Below are 26,079 nucleotides of genomic sequence, written 5' to 3'. Positions count from 1 at the left end.
TGATTAACTTTTATGTCTTGAACATATTATGTTGGTAGATACATCTTTTAAAGATTTGTGTTCAATTTTTTTGCTCAATATGCATTTTCAAAATGGATGTTTGCAATGTTTGAGCTATGTAATGGTGGCCATATGAAGAGCAAAATCTAAATCCACTGCTAACATTATTTTGTAGAGGTTTTAGTTGTATTGTTCTACTGAGTAAGGTAGTGTAAACAAAATATCAGATAAAGGCATGTTGTTTGCAAAGAAAATGACAGAAGATTTGGATGCTTGCAGAAATCTGATGTGTACATGTATATTTCTGCATGTGGATGTCTGCCTCTGTCTGTAACATTGTCTGCTTTGTTGCCATAGTAACATTTTCACCATAAGCTGTGTGGTTTTGTCAGAAGTTATTATATGCTGCTTTGCTATGTGTTTTGTGTTTTATGTTTGTTTTGTTTCTAAATTATGCATTGAAAATTAGATTAATGATAAGAGTGTTTGAGCATGCTACTTAGCTAACATTATTTAACAATCCATAAAAAAATAATTATGAATCAGAAACTATTAATGAGGCATGTAAATGTTAACATTTTCTTGATTTTAGTTTGAAGACATTTTGATGGAAAAAATAGTTTCAATATGTTTAAGAAAGTGTCTAACTATTTGAAGTTTGTCAGTTGTCAAATGTCAGTTTGAACAGCAACGTAAATGACACTGGATGTAATGGTTTGGGTATTGCCTAGACAACTGATGAAGCACACACCACAGTCGTTCCTAGCTCGTGCTCATTTCAGTCATGTTTGAACTTTAAAACTCACCTGTAGTGTAATTAGAAATTGTAAAAAGTGAATCAAAGTAGACTTACCTGAGACAATGTTTACTTTGTGCAGGTAAAACACACAGTAGGAAGACGGTGATAATTGAAGGGAGGGTTGCACTCGAACATAGGCTTAGCACATGCAGTGTGAGAGAGTGGTACCCGCCTATACACATTAACAACGGGGCATGTAGAAATTCACTAAGGAAGCCCAAATAGCATCTCCATGTATAGGATCCACCTTGGCAATGCTGCAACTATGTGTTCCTTGAGCTTGTTGATACCAACATGCTGCCCCAGTATAACACCCCAGCGACAGGGTCAACACTGTGTACATTTCATTGCAGTGTACGTTGTACACGCACTACCCTCATCTGAAACCTGCTCCAAGTCCTCAGGGGAGTTGAGCCTTTGTGACTTTGTTTACAGATGCATGTTTACCATTTTGGCAGTATATTGAGGCTGTGTGTTTGTGTGAGAGAGAGGCCGAATGGTACACCCACTCTGTATTTCCACCATAGGTATATTGGCTGCTGTAAGCTGACACCACTCACAACAAGTGGTACTCTTCCCAATCACAAGATTTCCAGTTTTTTCTTCGGTGACGACTTCTGCCATTTCCCCCAGATATCCAAGTTTTAGATCCACGGACTGACTTCCGTGTCTGTCTCCACCCCATAGATTCTGGCAGTTCCTGGTTTCACCAGCCAAGTTACCTTCCACCCTTACTGTCCAGTGTCAGTTATAGAGTCAGTCATCATTACATAGGTTGGCTATCATATCACAATGGCCAAACGTTGGAGTACAGGAAGCAAAATGACAGTTTCTTATCAATTTTCACAGGAAGAACAAATTACTCAAGATGGCCGTGTCATATCCAGATCCAGGGATGAGAAGAGATACTCGGGTAAGTTGAGTTGTCGATTTCTCATTTTGGCTGAAAAACAAAGAAGAAAAGCAATAACACAATAATTGCAAACAGTTATGTTTCATATGTGTTTTAGTTTAGTTTAGGGACGATTTGTAATATCATAATCAACTCATGAAACTGAACTTCCTATTATTATGATACACCTTGTATACCTTCACCTTAAGATACCAGTATCCAACATAAAAAGGAAATTCAGAAAAGCATTGCTTCCCAGTATCCTGTGCAAAACTATGGCATTACCTTAAACAAAATTGATGTCAGCCTATACAAGGAGTTAACTCCCTTGTTGTGTTACCTCCATCCCATATATCTCTTGGCTGTGACATTTCATCTTAAATCTGTCAAATAAGTTTGCAATAGATGGAATGAGATCCATTCTTTCTGTGTATGAGTGTGTGCCTATGAATGATGTATCTTTCTCAATGGCATGTTTGACATGTTTTTGTCCACTGAGGTGAGTCACGAAGAGGTAAAAAGTCAGAAGAATTGCTTGATTGACATTCAATGTTCCCAAAGGGTGTGTGAGAACAAGGTAGATCAGCAGGTAGTTGACAGGTGCTCCCAGGCTCTTGATAGAGCATTCGGGATAAAGACTGCTTACATTCAAAACCTGGTGTTATTTATATGTGTCATTACGAGAACATGTTTCAAGACCTTTATTCAACAACAAAAGCCTAGTTTTTTGGTTTCATGAATTGAAATGAGGTTGAGAATGATTTGGGTTTCTGTTTGATTTCAGAGAACAAGATTTAGTTCTTCAATCGAAAGTACAATTACTTTCGTAATTTTTTTAAGATAAGATGAGCAATGTCTACAATTCAGACAGTGATGAAATGTATGTGAATCTACTAATTTGTAAGAGTAAAGGAAAGTTGGGTTTGGGGAAAGAGGTTTGGTAGCCAAGTGGTTAAAGCATTCGCTTGCCAAACTGAAGGCCCGGTTCAGTTGAACACATAGATACCTTCACATATGTGTGAAGGTTATTAGGTTCCCCTACTGTGATGTTGCTTGCATATTGCTACAAGCGGCATAAATCATCACTCACTACAAGCCAGGGAAGTGAATATTCTGGCAAATAAGGCTGTACTACTGGCTATAACACGTACTCTGCCTGCCAAGAAACAATAAAAAGTCAGTTGATCATTTGGAGTTTCCAGCGTATCTGTTCCCAGCACTGCCACTGCTGTGAAAACAGTAGCTCCATCACTCATGTTAGCATCATTACCCCTCCCCTCCTGATCACATACCTCTCTCTACCTGGCATTGTGCCACTGCTTTATGCTCAGCTGATCATATAGTGAGTGTCTATTACCAGTGCTTGTAAAGAGCTATGATATCTCTAACTAACAGACACCACATAATTAGTATTAGTCTTAAGGTTCATGCTGTTGCTTGCTACGAGTACGAAAGTGAAGGTGACTTTTCATAGGGATGTAGTGAAGATTGCCCTCTACTGCTGAATCAAGAAATCAGTATTGAAATAATTTCTTTTTTCTCTTGGTTAAGAATTTGAAACTGACTATTCACCACGAATGCAGTCTGATATTTATAAGGTCTGTTTACTTACGATGAAATGTGTGGTGAATGCTGAGGTCACTATTTTACCTTACCCATTATGAGTGTATAGTGTGTATTCCTTATTTGAATTTTCAACTGACTTTTCTCTCACACACAGTAATGACATCAGACAATTATAGATTCAGAATGAATCATTGGCAATGGGGTATCACAAGTTTGGCTTTATCCATACAGTACTATACAAAGGGAACACATTCTGCTCTCAGTCGAGACAGAGTAACCCTTCTCATCGTTTCTCCATATTACAAAACATATGAGAATTTACAGCTCAACCACTTGGTGATGTTATAAGTTCTTATTCAGGGCCAGTTGGTCTAGACGTGTTGCCATGATACGTGATGTATATAGTCGTTTACAGGTCAGTCTGTACAGCTGTACATCGTATCTTCCCACATGTAGAAAGGCTGTTGACTATTTAGCATTGGCATCTTTTGATTTCTTGTACAGGAATAGAACTGCTGGGTTATGTGATGAATGTTCAGATTTATTTCTCCAACTCACCTGATGCATATTATTCAGTTTAGATTGGAAGAAAATAGACATGTACTGCAACTGAAATCATGCTGGCAGGAAAAACAAGGGAGTAATTATATTGGAGAGATTTCCAGATGTTCTAGATGCTACTATGTAGCAATGGTGTAGAGTGGTAATAACTGCCAAGATCTCTACAGTACAGTCACTGTAGCTGCTGACCTTGCTGAACATTAGTACTGGTAGCCATGGGTACCACCATCACTTGATGCCTTGTGTGGTACCACCATCTTTTGATGTATTTTGGGGGTACCACCATCACTTGATGTCATACATGGTACCACCATCACTTGATGTCTACCATGGTGTCACCATTACTTAATATCATCCATGGTACCACCATCACTTGATGTCATCCATGGTAGTACCACCTTTGCTTGATGTTATCCATGGTACCACCATCACTTGATGTCATCCATTGTACCACCATCACTTGATGTCATCCATTGTACCACCATCACTTAATGTCTTCCTTAGGTACCATCATCACTTGATGTTATCCATGGTATCACCATCTTCCATGGTACCACCATCACTTGGTGTCATCCATGGTGCCATCATCACTTAATGCCATCCATGGTACTACCATCACTCAATGTCTCACCATGATCTAGGAGTTTCATTGACTAGTTCATTGCATACCTGCTTAACAGGAGAACATAAAATTGATGACTGGCAGGGTAGTTCACGAAGATTTATGTCTGATGGGCCTACTTGTTGGAATCCTGTAGAGTTCCAAATTCTTGGCATTAAATTCAGCACAAAGCTAAATGATACAATGGAATTACACTACAAGAGTAAAGGAACCGTCACTTCAAATGGCAGAATAGCAATTATAAAATCATTCCTGATTTCCAAACTGAACTATTTGCTGCTGTCTCTTCCTGATCCATCTCAAGAGTTCCTATTCACTCTGAATGACATGCTCTTTAGATTTCTGTGGGGTGGCAAAAGGGATAAGGTTAAAAGGTTAAATGTCTGTCAGCCAGCTAAGCAAGGTGGTTTAGGTATGGTCAACATATTCTTCTATGTGAAATTTCTGAAAACCACTTGGATCAGGAAATGCAAATTGTGCTAAATGGTATCTACTCTTTGAAACCATCTATCCTTCTCTGACTAAGCTGGGTGAATTTGGGGCATCCTACTTTGAAAGTAAGTCGTCACGTATCAATAATATGTTCTGGAGATTTTCCTTTCAATCTTTTGTAGATTTAGAATAGAAACTCAAACCAGAAACTATTAGTAGTGTCCTGACTGAACCTTTGTTTCAGAACCCACACATCAGAATTAACAAAAAGACTATTTTTTTAAAACAGTGGCATCATGGGGGAATCTCCCAAGTCTTTGACATTGTTGATGGCAATAAGGAGTTCTTGTCATATGATGACTTCATTGAAATGTATGATGTTTCTTCTTCATTCTTGGAGTATTTAGGTGTTGTAAATAGTGTTAAACAGTATCTGATCTGAAAACTAAATCCTGTTTGTATCTGCTTGGCCTTATAATAGTCATTATACTACAAAGGTGTGAATACTGATGTGTGTATGTGAATGTTTGTGCGCCCAGTGCATGTTCAACTCTAAAAACCAGATATTCACTAGTACAATATACTGCCTAAGTTCATCTGGATCTTTTATGTATCATGTAACAATTTGATCTAGAATTTAAAAAAAGAAAAGAAATTGTTTCACTATGTTTTGCTTTGGCAGAGACAAGTAAATTGACATCAATTACGTAAGAATCTAAGGGTGGTAACTCTGCTTGTTTAGATTGATTGGGAAACAAAGATCTCATCATTGCAGAATATTTCAACACATACATGCTAATTTGATATTACCTAATTCTAAAAATGTGTTTTGTTTCATGGGAGAAAAAAGGTTGTTTTATAGTGTATGTGTCCCCTTTAACAAATATCAACATGTGACCTTCAATACAGACACAGTTTGCTCCAGTGTATTTTCCAAAGTTAGATTCCATCCATTTCATAACGATGAATCTCTCTTGGCTATATATAATGTTTGGTCCATTGCCTGTTTGATAGCTATCTGTGAAGTGTTAGGCATGGTTGCTAGCAGGTCGAGGTATCTTGTGTAATTGGGCTACCATCATGGCTGCAGCAGCAGCAACAACAGTAGCAGCCGCAGCATTCTTGCTAGGGCGTATTTGGTAATCTCACAAGGCAGAAACAGCATGTGCCAAAATGTAACTTGATTCATCTTCATTCGTGTATTACCCCACACAGAATTTTGGCTGTTGCAAAGAATTTATTTATTTATGTGCTTTAGCTCTAATCATTTGGTTTTGATAAACGTTTAGATGAGAATTTTTGCCCTGTTGTCAGATGCGGAGACTAACAATAACACTTCATATCAATTTTACTTTGACATTTGGAACATTCACCATTGGCTTCCTCCATCAATAGAACAACTCAAGCATTCAACACCCTCTTCCACACGTCCACCCCCTACTGGTATATACTCACCTTTTGATCTGTTTAACCTATGTTCACACCCCTTCTACCCACGTTGTTTCCTTCCCATCATCCCGTCTTATCTATCCACCCTTCAGTTCCTTCTACTATCCTACAGTGTCTGTCTTGGCATCCACACCCACCCAGACACCCCACCCTACCTCCAAACTAATACCCACTACCTCACCCCCCTTCCCCTCACCCTACCTACCCTCACCCTACCTGCCATCACCCTACCTCCCATCTTCCTGTACCTACCATGCTAACAATCTATATATTTTACAACAAGGAAGTTGGATTGTACTCACGTCACTTGAGATGTCAGAACACTATGTCGCTGCCAGCTTGATTCCAAACCTATTAATAACCTGCATATCTGTCTGTGACCATTAATTGTTTAGGTCTGATTTGAAAGCGTCTTTGAGGTACTTATACAATTGTATCTATGATCTGCCTTATAAGGGGGCAGTGTACTGCACGCCAATAGTATGAGGACTGCTGATTGTGTTTTATAGCGAGGCAATACATACGGTGGTTGACAGCTCCAACCTCCCGACCCAACTCTGCAGTATAAAAGAGTTGAATTGTCCAGGCATAAACTGTATTGAAAAGTCAGCCTGAGTATAGAAATAGCACAGGTCGTATATTGCCGTACTAACAGATCATCTGTATATATGCATGTGTCAAGCTTGTGCCTTTCTTACTTGCGGAGTGTACTAGGATTGAATCAACATGGATGTTGTCACAAGACAGATACGATATTTTCGAGGTGAGCTTTGTTCTTAGTCAGTGATACATCTATCAACAACAGTTCCTGCATGCAGCTGAGAACATAAACTTTGACAAACACTGTATTTTGGCACATACATGATAAAGCACACACATGTGTTGACAATTATATTGATTTTGTCAAGGTGGGAGCTGCTAGTGGTAAAACCAGTTAATTCACATGATACAATCATATGCTGCATTCAATGATGAAATGTGCCAAATCTAATTATAGACACATAAGGGCCTGCTGTCGCCAGCAATTAACAGGTAGCTGTGTGTGTACAGTGGCACTACTTGTGATATACGATATAATAGAGGTTATACCTTGGATGGATACATAATTACTCAAGCATATTGTCCCTAATGTGAAATCTTGTTTGTGGTAATTAAAATAGATGTATAAAGGAACCATGAGTTAGACACTGCTGAGATAAGGATGTTATTATTTTCTAATGAGAATGTCTCAGAAAGAGACTTGGTCCCCATATGCTGATATCAAGGTCTCGTTCTACAAAGTGATCGTAGGGTTATATATGCAATAACTATTTAATTCATAACAGGTTACAAATATTGTTGCACTGGGAATGCTTTGTGGATTTGGGAGCAGGTGTGTACAGTTGTTTGTGTGGATTACAGTCCTTTGTTGCATATGTCATGTTGGGAACTATATTCCATTGAAATTCTATCTGTTGACAAATTGAATTACCCAATATTCACTTTGATATATGTACTCTGAGATGCGTTTATTCCAAAACCTAGTCCTTCATTGTTAACATATGCATTCTCTCATGAAATTTTTAAGGAATATAAATCAGTAATACATCTGTTATTTTTGTTTCATGTTTAAGTGTGTGAGGATGAAATGCCTTTTTTCAGTTTCTGCCATTTTTTTAGGTTTTGTCTGGGTTAACTTAATTCTTGACTAAGTGAACACAGTACTCAGGATTGAGGTTTTCTACTGGAATTCTCTTTCCAAATGTGCTGAAGAATGCCTTGTAGTAGTTTTGAAATGTCTGGAAGAATTGGAATGTTTGGTTATCTTCGCTACTGAAGAGTTGTCTTTTCTCAAACAAATTGATTTGCACCTTGGACAAGGAGGACCCTGAGAAACAAAACCTTCTGTGAAAGAACAAATTAGTTTCCCATGAATACACAACCCTGAGTCAGAAATACCCCAGTCAGCTTAAACATGAGACAAACATAGTTTTTATCTTATCAAAATTTATCTGTTTGAAATTTTATCTGTGAGCACCTTGTAAACTTCAAAGTACAACAAGCGCCAACAGGTTGGATATTACATAAACTGTCCAATTACACCTTGACTGCAACAGGGCGTGCAGGCTGTATTGACTTGTGAACTTGACACTTCTAATGATTTAGCGCTTTTCACTTACCAGTGACTGATGAGATTAGCTCAAGTTTAAGCCTGGTATTTCACGATTATTGCAAGGTTGGTAAACTTGAAAGGCCGTCATGTATAATGCGCCATTAGCGTGTAGATTAGGGCAGTAATATTTCTTGTGATTAATCATGCACCATGTTTATTTCAGAGTGAGATCAGGTAAACTGATTATAGTTGCGTCTTTGTACATTTCCAAACTATGCAGGATATATGTATGTAGTTAATGTGCATTAAAATGGCTGATGAAGATGGATGGTTATGTAATATGCTTTGTGTCAGCTGGTCAGTGGATTGATTTCTCGTTCATGCTTTGAAACTATATTGATAATGCTATATTTAGACATTTTCAGTGCAGATCTGAAAATATATCATGTAAATATCAGCATAGAAGTGACTTAATGTCGATATAAGTATTGGGTCATAGTTAACAGTGAGCCACCCTGGTGTGTACAGGAATACACTTCAAAAGCTCATGTTGGCGTCAACAGTTAACACAATAACAGTTTGTGGTCTATTGTTTACACAATAAGAATTCATACTGCTATATAGCTGAAACTGAGAAATAGTTTGACATGTATCAAGACATATTCGTCATTGGCTCTTTATTTGCTTCAAAGGTACAAGGTAAATTGAAATATTGAACTGTTAGTTATCAGATGTGTTCAAATGGATGACAACAAGCCTTTTCTTTCAAACACAGTTTGAATACAGTTAGTGATCTGTGTGTTGCCAATACTGAAGTCAGTTGGAATTCCCCAGTGTGACATCAGTCATGGGAAACATCTGAGACATCTTTGTATGGTTTGTGTGCTAGACTGTGGATAAATCAGTACTGATAGAAAATGTCAGGCTGTAAGTGTCCAACCTGCTGGTCGTGTAGATGGTCACATGTTGACATGATTTTCAGAATCAGTAGTGTGACAGCCAGTATCTAGCTGTGTGACAGTTACATTATCTGGCAAAGGCATATATTGCATTATCTCTCGGAAATATATTACATTATCTGGTAGTAGGATATATCAATATGTTATCTGGCACTGGGATATATTAAAATATCTAGCACTGGGATATATTGTATTATCTGGCACTGGGATATATTGTATTATGTAGCAATGGGATGTATTGCATTATCTATAACCTTGAGAGAAAAAGTGTAACGTATATGTACATAGTGTATACACTGGACAGGGCACCTTGAAAGTGCTGTTTGAACACTGCACCTAGTGAGAGTTGAATACTGTTGCTATAGATGTACAAATACCACCAAGGTTTGTCCACACTGAGGGTGCTACATCTCACAGCTGGTGCACATGAAATGTACTCAGGGTAAACTCACACCCTAGCCACTAGCACCCTAACATGAAGAGAACTTCTCTGATACCAATATATATTTTTTATGAGATCAATATATTACCTGTTGTTAGGGAGATCATTGTTAGTAAATTGTTCTTCTCACAAGCATCAAGGTCAAAAATTGAATACAATATTGCCTGTGATTTTGAAAATGTTTCTCTTAAACACAAAATAAACACTTAAGACAACATGAATGTGATATATGAACTTTTTAAGAAGGACTAAATATATGTTATCTCTTCACAAAATTTTGCAGTTCCCATTTAAAATGCAGACAACTGAATTCAAATACCTGTCCTGTGTTATTTCAAACACAGCACGTCCATGAGGCTAACTGTGAATGGATTTCTCTGGGAAAAAAACAACATTCCCAAGTGATTTTAGGCATGCCCCAGATCCTTGGACAGGGCTGTGTACAAAAATCAAGGTGTCATTATGTGGATGTAGAAAGTGTTCATTTACACGGAATTCAAAATATTAACATAGAGTTGAGACTTCCTGGGCCAGAGTCAGACAGTAGAGACATAAGTGATTCTGCCACAGCAACAACCTGGGAGAAGTTACCACTTATATATACGCTTCTCTCACATCACCTGTAAGTAGATTCTTTAATACCTGGCCACTGTGTTTTATTGACAAGTAGACATTTCACATGATTCTGACAAGTGCAAACATTTGACTGCGGAACAAGGTGAGGGAGACGCTCACTGCAACCAGAGCTGACACAGGGAGTCGGACAGGTTTGTTGGATTACACACTTCATTACATCCATGTTCTTGGTAGTTACCATGTTTGTCCCGGCAAGATTAGGCTATGTAATTGAAGCACTGTAAACAGCACTTTAAGAGCTTATTATATCTTAGGCTTTCATACATGAAGCAATATTACCTAAGCACAACGTTTAGGGTCAGTGTTATGTAACGGAAATCTTAAATCATTTCTTAATTCGATAAAAATTTCACTTATGAACGGTGCATATATGACATACTTATATATTTCTATGGGTTATAATATTAATGAAAAGGATGAAATGAATTAGTATTCAAAATACAAATGTCAGTTGCATGGATTTGTCGGTTTGTTTAAAGAAGACTTCCTTGAGATTTTAATGGATATTTGCTCAATGATTACTTTTTCCACAAATGTTAAACCACTTTCGGTGTAATTAGGTCCTCGGGCCTCCTGCATCACCTCCATCTGTTTGTACAAGAAACTGAGCGAGGTCATGCAGTCTTCAGCAGGTGCACATGCATGGGGCCAGGAGGGGCTATCTATGTATTTATGTCAGGAACAGCACTATGTGCTCCATGCAAACAAACTGACATGGCTAGTTAGCATTACCATGATTCCAAGGGAAGTAACTCCCGTTCAATACTTCTGTTCTAGTGCAAATAGTATGCCAATAAATTTGAGGTGTGTACAAGAGAAAAATCTCAGAATCAATCATGGTACATGTGTTTAGAAAGATTAACTGTTTGCTGACCAGGTTTTCTATGTTTAGATTTATTGAATAATATTGGCAATGTTTATGAGAAGGTCAATGTCACCATGCAACTCTAAACATCACCGTGGAATGAGTCAGTTGTGAAGTCTGCGTTTACAATCTCATGTGTTTGTGGAGATTATTACACCAATTATACAGACTAATTCATGTATGTAATCACTAAGTTGAACAGTTGTCCTATTTTGGTGGTAACATACTCCAAATTTCAGGGGTAATGCTACTTTCCTTATACACTGCCAACTGACATATAATATTCCCCTCACAACTTGTGACATAATGTCAGAGGAATCTGTAACAAGCTATTCCAGGGACATCCCTTCAGCACTGAGGTGAAGAATGTCATGCTCCTTGCCAAGTGATATTTGCCAGGGAGCTGGTAGGGATTGTTCTTAATATATGCATCTCAACATTTCTTTCTTCCTTAATATTTAAGACTATTTGTATCATTCTTGGCAAAACATCTTATGATCAGTTGTAAGGAAACTTTCACTTTCATGCTCGATATACAGTTTTCTGTACTACCGTCTAAGTATCTTGTGAATTTGCTGCATGCCAGATTTATGTCCTACTATTTCTGCCAACTCATCTGTTTTCAGTCATAATCACAAAGTAGTGTACAAAATAATCCAGGGTCGCTAAATGCAACTATTTCTAAATAATAAAAAAATACCTTCAAAGATGATACTTCGTCAAAACATTTGCTACAGTTACTCTACACCCTAGTGTGAAACCTACCCAGTTTCTTTTGAGTAATATCTGAATGTTTTATTTGTTATATTAGCAAGAACATTCACATCATATAATCCATAATACCTGAAGCCACACATGCAAACAATTGTTTTACATTTCTGAAATTCAACCATGAAAAAAAGACTAATGGCCTCAATCACACAACCATCTGACCCACATAAGTTTAATAAAAAGGCTACCTATATCCTGTTCAGATTGCACCAATCAATATATATATGCATCTGACAACACAACTGTCTAACAGTTGATGCTAGCTGATGATGTGTCTCCATGCGAGACGGCCATGTTATAATCAACACCTACAAAGGGATTGGTTTTGTCTCAGTTTAAGTTAACTTTGCACATCAGTTGAGTCACACAAAGACCCAATATAAATGTGCTATGATACATCAGTGGCCGTAAACTCTACTTATTGTCCAAAACAAAACCCAAAGGGACCACAAATTTTACACATGACCAATGTCAATTAAGTGGCTGGGAGCATAAACACTGTAGTAGTATTTTGTCCATATTTCAGCAACTATTTCTATATTTTAAGTCAAGATGATGTATTGATTGAAAGTAAATTTAGTCTAAAATTACAATAATTGTAACTAGGTGTTTGTCATGCAGCTACTCAGGGTTATTCATGTCAGACATTTTGTATTTTGTAACATTATGTAAGTAATACATTTCGGGAAAGATATTATGACAGACTTAGTTTCTTGTGAAACATGTGTGGAGACCCCTCCAGTGTGGAAGCTTGTTCGTAACTGCATGTACCTAAGCATTCTAAAACAAGCATATTGCATGACATTATCCATATGAAGTTCTATTAGGCATTAGTTGGGCTTTTGAGTTGGGATCAGGATTATAAAGCCTCAATCCTTGTAAGTTCATACTCAGCATGGATAATAATTCATTATCCTCTAGTTTCTTTGTCACTGAAGTTATTCACCCAGAGAACCTTTGAGACATTCCTAATAATATGTAAGTGTATGACAATTAATATTTGATACTGATATCTTCATACCTAATCCATAAGGATACGGTCATGAATGGTCACTCAAGACTGCTGATGTATGCTTTCCTAAAAGAGATATCAGACCAATGGAAGACAAACCTGGGACCTGAAAGCCAATCAGACTGTTACACACTAAACTAGATTTCTGTGTTGTCAAGAGTGAAGCTGCCACAGTATTCCCAAGTTGTAACAAAATCATGCTGTGTCATGGTTGAACTGTCCTGTCCCTGTTTGCCGACAACTGACATTTGTTGTGGGGAGAAATAGAAACCTCATTGTTCTAATTAACTCATGTCACATAATTAGACAGGGCATGTCAGATTTACCTGTCCGCATCCCCAGGTCAAAGGTTCGGCAGGTTTGGGGACAGTTGGAGTGGAGTAACAGGAAATTGTGAACTCCAAACTGTTTCATATCAGAGCTTACTTCCGTGGAATACTTACCAGGAATACTGGATACTAAGAGAGGCGCTGGACTCTGTTCCATGGTCACAGAGTGTACCTGTGGATTGTGCTCTGGAGTACCTGTCACATTTCGTACACCTTTCATAGTGCAGCACATTTCCTTTTCTGTCTGTGCAGCACTGACATACAACAGAATGACAGATTGCTGCCTTGTAGATTTCGTGGAATTAGTTTAATGCGAGTTTGAAAGTTCTTCGTGCCTGGGATTTAATACTGAAGGTCATTAGAAATTGATGAAGGACAAACAGAAAGTTTGATGGATACTATGACCATGGAAGCAGTCTTGTGATCAGTCAGTGTTTGAGTAGTGAATTTGGAGACAGGAAGGTGTGTTGGTTGTAGTGCGTGTATTATTGACATACAGTTGACAGCAGCGAACTGTGATTTGTGAGCATATTTACTGTCGTGTATGCCCCCTACTGCTATGGCAAGAGTGAATAAAGGCAGTTTAGCCTCCAAGAATCTGACATCTTGGTACAGCTGTTACATGCGACAAGTGAGCAATAACTCCCAGCATGAAGCAGGCAGAGGTCACAGGGATGGGGTCACCAATGGGGTGGCAGGTAATTGATTTCTGTATCTCAGTAGCGTACCTGACATGAAATTAGCCAGCACTGTTTCCAGTAAATATTGATCGATGTGTATGTGTGTTCAAGCATGAAAGTTTAAAGACAATTGTGAGATCAATACTGTACTGAAACCCACCATGCACTAGAGACCATGGACCTCGCCAGCATGGGCAGATGTAACAATAAAGTAAAAGTAAAGAAAAGTGAAAAAAAAACCCAAATATTTATATGTATTTTTCCATTAAATTGTTTTGTATATAGATATACAAGTTGCTTAAGCTAATAAAACAAAAAGTCTTTGTATAAACACCAGAACTGAATAATACATATCAGAATACACTAAGAATAGAGTGAGTGACTTTAGTTTCACGCTGCATTTAACAACATTCCAGCAATATCACACTGGGGACACTGGAAATGGGATTCACACATTGTGACGATGTGTGGAATTGGGTGCAGCATAAAACTTAATTCACTCACTCACCCTAAGAATAGAATAAGATTTGTTTCTTCTGTTAGAGTGGCAAGTTTTCAGGAGATGATGTCCTCGTCCACCTAGTGAAGGTTACCTCTCGCTGATTATAGAATTTTTAGAGTGTTTGTTCTCCATGGCTGTATAGAAGCCACTGATTCAAACAGTACCTCAGGCTGTTTTATCAAATTCAGTAGGCATTGCTTGTGTGTGTGAACAATACGCCTTGTTCAAAATGTAAGATAGTTATATGCGTCTTTTAAGTGTGAAGCAGTGTCACTTCTGAAGTACTAACAAAAATTAAGGGCAAAAGCACTGTTCTGTTGAATGTACAGGTCAGAGCTCCAGATCAAAACCACAGCAATGTCTGCTGTCATTCTACCAAACTTATCACTGTAAAGATAAAGATAATGAGCAGTAGTGTTTACATGGGATTATTTGTGGATTCTTAAGAGAGATGTCATAGTTTCAGATTATATAAACTAGTTTTAACTTGTTGGTATCTCCCAAATTAGTTGTAAAAACATCTGTCATTGATTGCAGATGCTTGACATCAGTGATTTGCTGATTGTATGTCATTGTGACATAAGGTCATTGCTGTCAAACACAGGTGTGTCCCACTGTGATTCCATGGTATATCATGTTTGTAGGCTTAGACAAACCATAGTCACTGACTTCACAAAAGGCCTCAAGTCCTACATCACCTGTGGGTCACCTTCATTGCTGTGGTATTAAGGAAATAACATTTTGTTATGGTCAGCCACCTATAGAAGATTTTACAGTGCTTCATGTAATCCCAAAAGGCCCATGTGTGATACTCACTGAAGCTCTCATACAATCCTCCTGCATTGACCTTCCTTTCAGTGCCAGTAGGGAAAGGGCTGAGGAAAGGATTATTGATTTTCACAAATTGTGACCCAGTTGCCCAGGTTTATGCCCTCAAGAATGTGACCTCCTTAAATTGTTTGCTTTCTGAGAATGTCTTGACTCACAATTCCTGCCATTCAACAGCTGAAGTTGTGGGACAAGCTAGTGAGTTTGATTCTTTGACAAGAAGATGCTTGTTATAGGCAGAGTTCATATGTTGATAAGCCAGAGGTGAGAAAAAAAGTAGGCTTCAACCTGTGTTTTCAGCGCATGTAGCTGTTCTGCCATTCAACAGCAGAAGTTGTGGGACAAGCTAGTGAGTTTGATTCTTTGACAGGAAGATGCTTGTTATAGGCTGAGTTCATATGTTGATAAGCCAGAGGTGAGAAAAGAGTAGGCTTCAACCTGTGTTTTCAGCTCATGAAGCTGTTCTGTGGCTTCAGCGACAGCATACACACCTGTGTATGTTATGAATTGTTGGTTAATTTGTTTTTGTAAGTCATAATTGTTGTATGCATCCTTCCTTGACTTCTGCCACATTTTTGGTTTGAAATGTGTATGTAGTAACCAGTTGTTCACTTCAAGAGTGATATAATGTTATTGTTTACACTGCAGTTGTTAAATTGATTGTCCAAGTCAGTGGATTACTGGATGTTTCTAAAGGTTATTGACCTTGTATCTGAATGTTGTTTGGTCATCACACGTTCACCTGACTCCACACCTCATATTCCTTTTGGAATGCGAAATTTTCCAGTTGTTTCAGACTGAAACGGTGAATCCGATTGTTGGCAACACCTGTGGACAAATTTGAAGACAAAAGATGTTTGGGTCAGTTTGTTTAGAGAAGCGTGCCTGAGTCAATACGACGTATGGTCAGTGTCTTGTTTGTGCTTCAGATTCATTTGGTGACCAAGGCGACTCCAGGGTGGTCAGAGAGGTGACGGTCCAGTCTATGGGGTGAGTATTGTTTGTCTTGAGCCACTCCTCCCCACTCCCTGCCCACCACACTCTCTCTCACCTGTCTAGGTTTCATGAACTAAAACTATTGTAGACACTGGTTCAGTCTAGGACAGAGGACTTTTAAAGACTTAAAATCTTCTTGATATTTTTATGAGAACATAAAGATTTTAAACACATACATTGTTCATGTCATTATGATTTTTTGGATATCAAGGAATACGTAACACACCAGAAGAGCATCTTTGAATAACACTGGCAATTTTAAGGCTTCAGATATTTACATAACCTTTCAGATATCACTAATAATATTGTTGTCATTTCTATTGACTGAAGCACAGACCCCCTAAGTAACTGAAGGAATTACGGCAAATTTGTAGGAATTGCATCTCAAATGTAAACAATCACAGACCAATCACAAAACAATTGCAGCGATATCAGTAATTTATCGGTAGTAACATAAACACAACGCCCCTACTGGAAACAATGCCAATAATACTTGAAATACAATGGACCATCTTCGGAGATTTCTCAGCTCAGTTCCGTCATTTGTCGGTTGCGTCCTGAAACTCACACATGAAAACATGGTGTCACTGGAAGGAGCACGCTGGATGCTTCCAATGTTCAGACGTAAACAACCTCTGGTGGCATGACTTTTGACGCTCTTTTGCAGTGAAAATCTTTTCCTACAAAATTAATTTATAGCTGTGATAACACCTCATACCTAAATGCATTCAACACAGGTGGTCAAAGATGGCTAATTATGAAAATGAAAACAGTAGAAACTAAAACTAAAACTCTCAGAGACGGGTGCTCCTTTCAGTGACGCCCTGTTTTGATGTGTGAGTTTCAGGATGTGACCGACAAATCACTTAACCAAGCCAAGAAATCTCCGAAGATGGCCGATCCTGTTTCGAGTATTACCAACACTGTTTCCGATAGAGGCATTGTGTTTCTGTTGTTACCGCTAAACTGCCGATATCACTGCAATTGTTTCGCGAGTGGACAGCGTTTATATACATTTGAGATGCAATTCCTTCAAATTTGCCGTAATTCCTTCCATTACTTAGGGGGGCCTAAAGCAGTAGCTCATAAAGTGACAAATTATGATAGGTAAAAAAGAACTTTCCATGTGTAATTAAACATCTACCAGGAAATTAAAATCAGGGAGATAATATTTATGAGAATAATAATAATTATGTCTTTAATTTAGATCAATAACTTTAACCCCTGACCTGATATCTGATATCAACCGTTTATCTTTCTGTGCTGACCTGGTGGCAACTTTGACTCAGTGAGTCAAGTGCACCTGTTATTTTGCACATAGACTTGGAAACTATTAGCATAATATAATCAGTGAACAAGACCAAATGGTGTTCCTAAGGCAGGATAGGACTCCAGTACATCATACTTTGCATAAGAGGTGACTAACATGGATATTAGTGCAGTGGCTGCTTGTCATCATCTCTGTGTTGATTGACTGTCATTGACTCCATTCTGCTGTAAGTGTTGAGAGCAGTGGGCTAGCCCAGTGGTTAAACTGAAGAGTTGAGTTCGATTTCCCACATATGTACAATGTGTGAAGCCCAATTCTGGTGTCCCCAGCCTTGATATTGCTGGAATATTGCTAAAAGCAACATAAAACAAGATTCTTTCACTGAAACTGCTGCTTGTCAGAGCACTACTGACATCTTCTGTTTGTTTGTTTATCACTCAGCAGTATTTGAACTATAATACAACAGTCTGTAAATAACTGAATCTTGAGTGACTGACATAATGAGCAACAGTAACACCCATGAACCATGTTTACAAGCCTGACCCCCAGTCCAACTGTTCTGACAACTGTCTTTTCTGTGTTCTCAGCGGTGGATCTGCCCAACAGAATGGCTACAGTTCCAATGTTGCTCGGGAAACACAAGACCGAGAAGATGTAAGTACTTCAGCTAGTTGTCTTACCAGCTGAAACACCTCTTTGTTTATTTGGTTATTGTGATCTTTTGTGAAAGTCAACATCAGTTCACTCTGTGTATGAAGTAAGTCCAAAACCCAGGACTGGTAACTGAAAATGTTACCAGCCCCAAATGGATTTAACCAGACTGAACAATCCAAACAAAATTACTCCGATGTATGGAACATGTTATGTAACATTTTTACCAGACCATCAAACTGGCTAGTTGTAAATGTAAATGTAAATTTAGGAGAAATCTAGCCTGTCTCAGTTGGTCGGATGGGCCTTATTTCATACACTGGTTCATTTGACCTGTAGAAATTGAGTGTAAGTTCATAAGCAGTCTAGTCTTGGTATGATTGTAGTCCTGATGTACACAGTAATAGTTCACATTCTTTTTGTGCGCTTTCAGGTCCATTTCACTGAGATGTCTTCAGTGAGGAACACTTTTGAATCTGGTGGACCGCAGCAGACAACTAAGGTAACATCACAGAACATTAGTTGGGACGAGGAGGAAGAAGGTGTGTATGAGAATCAACCAGACCGTCTAGAGAATGTCGCACGTGAAAGTGACCGAGATATTGGAGCAGAGCTTCCTGAGGTTGGCATGGCAAAGAATCTTCTCAACCGATTCACACAGATTGCAAATGAGCCAAAAAATTACAAAAGGGAGATAACCCCTCCACGTCAGGGAGCTGGAAAAGTTGAATACGAAAGTCAGCCAGCAAGTCACATTCAAGTGTATGAAGGTAAAGCTGAGGCAGGAATCTTTGAAAGTCAGCCCCAAATTGATCTGAACGTTGTCAGATCAGTCGACAGCACAAATGAGCCACTGCCTGAGAGAGGAACTGCCAAAAATATTGCATCAAAGTTCAAGCAGTTGGAGAGTGGAGCTGGCAGTTACACTGGATCTTCACCTTTGAAAAGGGAGATTACTCCTGACAGAGCCACTGGGAAAGTTGAATTTGTCTCTGAGCCAACAGCCACCATTGAGAGGTACGAAGGAAAGGCTGAAGCAGGCATTTTCGAAAACCAGCCACAAGACTACGAGGGCGTTGTCAAATCTGGGCAAGAGGTAGAAGATATTCTGCCAGAAAGAGGTTCAGCTAAGAATATTGCTCAGCGCTTCAAGCAGATGGAGAGCTCACCATCCTCTGCAGCAAAGGGCAAGAGGGAGATAACTCCTGACAGAAACACAAGAGGAGAATATGTTAGTGAGCCTAGAGCTCATGTTGAGATATATGAGGGCAAGGCTGAGGCAGGGGTCTTTGAGAACAGGCCAGCTGAACGATCTGATGTTGTGAGGAGTGAAGACATATTAGATGAACCGATTCCTGAAAGAGGGTTTGCGAGAAATGTTGCTTCCAAGTTCCGTGAGATGGAACATACCATGAAGTCCCCTCCACCTACCCCAAACCGAGTAAAGGAAATCACACCACCCAGAGAGGGAATTTCAAGTGGTGTGTATGAGAGTCAGCCCCAAACCTCACCTGATGTCGTTAGTGAGAATTTCCAAGTTGATGAGGTAGTTCCAGAAAAAGGTTTCGCCAGGAATCTTGTCTCAAGATTTAAGGAGATTGAACAGGAAAACAGCAAGGTAGCAGTCTCTAGCCGTCGGGGCATTACTCCACCACGATCTGAAACTGGTGTTTTCGAGAACCAGCCACAAGAATTTATTCCCGACTACAACCAAAAGATAGATAGTGGCATTGCTGAGAACAATCCTGAAGTCCGAAGTGATGTTGCCAAGGAAAGCGATCCTGCAAAATATGGAGAAGAACTTCCTGAACGTGGTACTGCAAGGAACTTAGTGTCCCATTGGAAGCAAGTTGAGAGTCAGAGTGGGAAACAGAGCCCTGGTTCTGGAATCAGGACCAAGGAGTTCACCCCACCCAGAGAGGAAGAGCGTGTGAAGGCACTGCGAGGCCAGCTCTCCCCAGGGGCAGGTCAGTTTGAGAGCGTCAGTCCTAATGACCTGCCAGGCCAGTACCAACAACAGGTGGAGCCAGGCGTGTTTGAAAATCAGCCAGTGGTACGCACAGATGTTGTCAGTGAAGCACAGACAGATTGGACAGAGGGTATGCCAAAAGAAAATGCTGCCAAGAAAATGGTAGCCAAATTCAAGAACATACAAGCTGAAGCAGTGAAAGAACAACCAAAGCCCATCTCTCGAAAGGTAAGAAAATTCCTTATTGTTGTCTTTATGGAGTTAGAATTATTTTTTGTGCATTTTTTGTGTGTTTTAAATGCATTTATTTTTCTCTGCCAGGAATGCTGCATGACTTGATGGAGCTGTGCTAGTTGGAGTTTTGATGTGTTACTTTTACAGTTTGTTGTTCAATGCATGACAGTGGATCTACAAGGAAGGATATGATTGACATTATTTTGTTTCAGCTTTTGACTATACTTTTTTTATCATAATAATTTGAAAACTAAGCATATTTGACAACCAAATCATCTACAAAAGCAGTCTACAGTGTCTTTTTCTTACAAAGTACCGAAAGTACCATTCTGTACAAGGAAATTTCTGAGGCTCTCTCATTTTCCTAAGTTTTCTTTAATGCAATAAGTGGATTTTGTTGTCAAATATTTTTGGTCTTTCATTTCATTATGAGCTGGTGATGAAAGGGTGTGATGACCTGTCTGGTGTGATGACCTATCTGGTGTGTTGCATCTTAAGGAAGGTGTGTAGCACTTTCACACGAAGGACCACTCTCAAGGATTGGAAAGAGTGAATGCTATTGTGTTGGATACAGTGTGTCCAGTCATATTATGAACTTAGGTAGAGATTTGATACTGATTATCATCTGAACATTCTGTCATTATAAGCCTTGTGTGTGGTATGTGATCATGTGTGTGATCTGTGTCCCCGTCTGTTGATATTATGTGTGTGTACCAGGCTACCAGTCAAGCACTTATAGCAAGCTGCACATTCATCTCAAACTATATTCTCTACATCTCAGAAAAACATGAAATAATTGTTTAATATTTTTATTCCTATGGAATACTATTATTTGGTGTATTTCAGTATTTCATTATTTGCCTTTACAGTGTAGATTTAGATGATAATCTTCCTACATCTGTTACCATAGTGACCCTGCAGCTGGCGTGTGGGTGTGTTCCCTCACTTTGGTAACAGATGGAGTTATATACTCATGACACTTGCAAACAACTCAAAGTTCATTTCACAGAATATGTATTCATCCTAATTTGAATGCCAGTTTGCAAAGTGTGAGGCGGTTTATAATGTTTTTTGGGGTGAATATTTTGTCATTGCCCACTTTCGTACTGCATTGTTAAATTCCATTAAGATAGGGTTTCATTGAATTACGATGTTGAAAGTATTGACAGCATAAATATCTAAATTCTGTTCAAATCAGATAATCTGAATAAGTATTTAGTAATAGTGATTTTATTTATATATTTTAGGGAAGGGTTGGGTGAGGATCTAATTCAAACCAAAACAACAGGTGGTTTCTATACCAGGGGAATCATCAAATTCAGTTTTACTGAACTGATCCAGGTTACTGACCTTTTGTGAATTCTCTTGTTGTTGTTGGGAAGAGTTTTGAGATACCATAAACATGTTATCAAATGAAAGAGTAGCCTTATTTTCCTGTTTTTGGAAGTTCATTCTGAATTTAAATTGCAACAGCATAAAAATTGTGAGTCCTGTGAGTTTACCAGGTTTTCTCATTTTAGACATTGTTTGCAGTCTTGGTTAGAATTTCTATTTTGAATTGTAGTAAGTTTATATACTTGATAATGCAAATAATATTCCCAGCCTAATGTTTTTTAGAATTTTAGTGGGTTTATATATTTGATAATATGAATAATATTCCCTTCCTGAATCCCTGTATATTTGTTCTGGACATTATATGTTAAAAGAAAAAAGTCTGGCCTATTTATCATAATATAACCAGATAAGCAATCACCAGATCAGGGTTACAACATCAGAGTTACTTCCCCTGGAAAAATCTCCAGACTCCATTGATCTATAAATAGTCTGCCTGCTTGCCACTGTTTTCAAAACTGACACTGGCCCAGTTCAGTTTGAGACAAGCTACAGGATGGAGGTAGGCCTAACCAAGACTGCTAAACACTGTTTCTAACCAGTTTGTTCTGATTTCTAGGATATTATCACTGAAGTTCAGACACATTAGGACTAGTATATCTTGGTGGCCATGATTCATCTACTGCATGCTGCCACTTTCTTTTGTTGAGCTGTCATCTTTGTTTAGAGTGCTTCTCCCACTCACCATATTTGGAGATTGGCACTAGGGAATTAGCCATGATATTCCAAACACCATTGGCCTCCGTTCTCAGGGCTTAGCAGACAGCAAGTTGTTACAGACAGAGCTAAATGCATCTGTGAATTTCACTGATGTTCGCCATGCCTCAGTTGTTCTTGATAGTGTGTGTGTTAGTCAATGGATGAACAGGATGTATTGGACTGGAATTCCCTTTGTGGGAAGGGAGGGAGGATAGCTGCTGCGTTTCTGCCACCTGCTGCTGGCAATGGCAGCCTAGTGGTTTGGGGATGTGGTATATATTTCATACAGTTGTAGCACCAATGACAATCCTAGTGACTCAAACATCACAGCACTCTGGCTCTGAAATCATTTCAAATCATTTCTTGGTTGCAGCTTACCTCTAAGTCTAAAAGCTGTGAATGGCTTGTATTATTTATCACAGTTGTTTGTATTTCCAGTGTCAACTCACTAAATGTGTTTCAATGTTTGAAATATTTGTCATTGGAATATATAAATAGTTCACAATATTTTAATAGGGTTCAAGTTCTATAATCCCAATAAAAACAAATATACACCAGTCATAAATTTTAATGTATTAGATTTATTGATAATATAGAATAAAACAATTGTTTTCATGATAAATAGTAGTAACAATTAATCAGGAACAATAATTTGTGTAGAAGATGTTGAAAGTAAGTCATGTTATGGCTCAACCGATTGGAGTGTGTTCTTGTACAAATGGTGTGTAACTTGACCACCCATCATGTGACCTGGCTACATTTGAGCATGTGATTCTACAGACTCAGGCAGTCACTTGATACCTGCTAATTAAGCTGGTGCAAACCATCAGATATGCCAGTATCACCTTGCTGAGGTAATTGTTCAAATATGACAAAGAACCATCTTAGTCTTTATAGTCTTACATGTTAAAAAAGGTATGGGATGGGCTCCTGTAGGTGAAGGAATTTGATCTAATGGCAGATTGCACATGTGATGAAAAGAGGGCGTATGTTCAGTACCAGTGTCTTGACTTGAATGTAAACTTGACATTTTAGATGCAGATTTTCATCCCAGTCTGTATGTGTTTGCGGGGATTTCCCACAGCTTATCATGTACCAGATAAAGATCTAAGATGTGTCTCAAGTTTTATTGAAGTTTTAAACAGTCAGTTCATGGAATTGGGCCAACATTCTTTGTGCAGATGATGTCTTTAGCAGATCAGTTGTCAAGCTGCAAATGCCTTCATTCAGAGCTGAAAATTAAAGAAAACAATCTTGTTTTTTCCAAAAGAATATTTTGAGATGGTAAATGGCTCCTTGACTACAATGTGACGATTAGAAAACCTGCCAACACTCAGTCAGTAAAGAATAAACTCCATAAGCAAAGTCATTACCCTACGTTGACTATAGCAAGTGATGATAATTGGTATTTTTTTGTGTTTTGTGTTCTTATATTCTCAAGTGACATTTGAAAGATCCTAGAGAATGATGCTTAATACACTATCAAGTATATCAAACAGAATTGTGTCAATCTGGGGTACATTTCTGGTGATATGCCTGTTGTGCATAACTGATAAGAGGACAAGCACTGACATAGAGGAAGGAAATAATCTTGACTGGAAGCAGGTGCTTGCTCATACCAACCCCAGACAACAAACCCTCACCTAATTAGGACCACTATTAACTGGATTAAAGTAAAATATGAAAAAAATAGTTCAACTGCATGTCAACCATTTTCAGCTGCCAGAAACAGTATTGAGTAACAGAGGTTACTGAGAGTTCACTAGGTAATTTGATGAGTCGTGTGACCACTGGTCTTTTCTACAAACTAATCAAAGTCAAACTAAATGCAAAAACCTTATCAGTAATATCATCCCAGAAGCCCAGATTCTAGCGGTATGTTGAAGGTGCCTTGTTGGGAGTTATAAAGATTTTGTTAATGTGACAAATGCATGCTACTTGCATGACGCAAGTGCATATGGAAAAGGTACGGCCTAAGGTGAAAATATGACTTCCTTGGGTTAATGCTATAATCCAATTTGATTAATGTTAATCGATGAAAAAGAAGATCAATCAGCCCTTAAGGCTTTTTAAATCCTTACGGCTACATTTTTATATTTTTGAAATTTCAAAGTCACAAATGATAAATCTGTTATTTGATATTGCTTTATGTCATGAGATTTTAATCGACAGATACAACATGGTACTAAATAGACTGCAATATGTCATGTGATTATATTTGTAGGATAGAATCTGGGACTAAATAATTTGCTGTGCATTATGTCATTTAAATGAAACAACTTTCAATATGTCATGTGATTTAAACTGAAGGACTGAATACAGGATTAAATATACCATGTGACCTGAATTGAAGACGATAATATTGAACTAAATATCTTGTAATATTATATATTATTTGAGCTAAAGCATAGTATGTGGAACTTGCTGTGAATGTGGCCTGTTTTGACACTGATCTGATACACAGATTAGATTGTCATCAGATTGCCATGTGACAATGGAAAAGTTATCTTTCTGACGCAGTCTGAGCGACATATACAAACCGACCCTAGTAGTCTATGAAACATCCTATACTGCTGACTGACATGGTTTTCATCCTTGGTTTCACCATGTGTCAGTCACTGTGTCATGAGATGAGTCTAACCTGCTTCATATGACATACATGCATCTCATTGGATAATTCTCTTGATAAGGCCAGATATCATTCTGATATGTTTTTTAAATATTCTTAAATAGGTGACACTAATACTGTTAATTAATTTACGAGTATATCAACCTGTATACAGAAAATCCTAAATCAAGGAAATAATGCTTTTGTATTTATGTTGAAGAGGTGACACTGGACTTATAGACACAGTTAACCAAAACTATCTTTCTGATTTTTTATAAGGACTACATTAAGGTAGTGGATGTTGTTCCCAAGTGGCTGTGTGTTTCACTGTCAAGGTGTCTGAACTGTCAAGGTGTATGAACTGTCAAGGTGTCTGAGCTGTCAAGGTGTCTAAACTTCAGTGAAATCCCCTAGAATGTGTGCTTGCTCCCTACTTCTCCCTGCCTCTGTTTCCAGCCAGGTCACCATGACATGTAGGGCAACATTCCTTTTGGAATTGCAGCACTCGATAGGAGTCAGATACACAAAATTCTCATCCATTTGTGTCATTAGTGAAGACATATTTTATGTCGTTTCTGGACAAGCTGACAAAGTCTCTCCCATATATTAAGACCAAATTCTTGAATGAAATTGCAATCTGCTTTTAGGAGGATGGCGATAGACAAACCCCTGAAAGTGAAGTGACACAGGTTTGTCTGAGTTCCCCTTCCGATACCGACTCAATGACGTATGATAATGGTGTGCCTGACGATGCAAAAGAAAACGTACATGTAGACGTATATTATCTCTCCCTTTCATCTGTTTCTGTTGTGTTGTCTGCTTT

At 38.4% G+C, this 26,079-nt stretch overlaps 1 protein-coding gene across 20 annotated transcripts in view; it reads left to right on the top strand.

Moving 5' to 3' along the window:
* LOC137260992 (uncharacterized) overlaps positions 1-26,079 on the top strand; it is a 105,049-nt gene that overhangs the window by 69,449 nt on the left and 9,521 nt on the right. For 9 of the 20 annotated variants that reach the window (XM_067798584.1, XM_067798585.1, XM_067798586.1 and 6 more), the window contains 5 exons: positions 1,649-1,712; positions 16,367-16,427; positions 18,291-18,357; positions 18,788-20,551; positions 25,904-26,020. In XM_067798584.1, the coding sequence (XP_067654685.1) occupies positions 1,649-1,712; positions 16,367-16,427; positions 18,291-18,357; positions 18,788-20,551; positions 25,904-26,020 (2,073 nt within the window). The remainder of the gene's footprint in view (positions 1-1,648; positions 1,713-16,366; positions 16,428-18,290; positions 18,358-18,787; positions 20,552-25,903; positions 26,021-26,079) is intronic. The other 11 variants (XM_067798596.1, XM_067798597.1, XM_067798598.1 and 8 more) reach the window with 2 other exon arrangements.

Source organism: Haliotis asinina, chromosome 14 (genome assembly GCF_037392515.1).
Source record: "Haliotis asinina isolate JCU_RB_2024 chromosome 14, JCU_Hal_asi_v2, whole genome shotgun sequence".
NCBI lineage: Eukaryota > Metazoa > Mollusca > Gastropoda > Lepetellida > Haliotidae > Haliotis > Haliotis asinina.
Note: the sequence above shows the minus strand (reverse complement) of the source record. Positions and strands in the feature narration are given on the sequence as shown.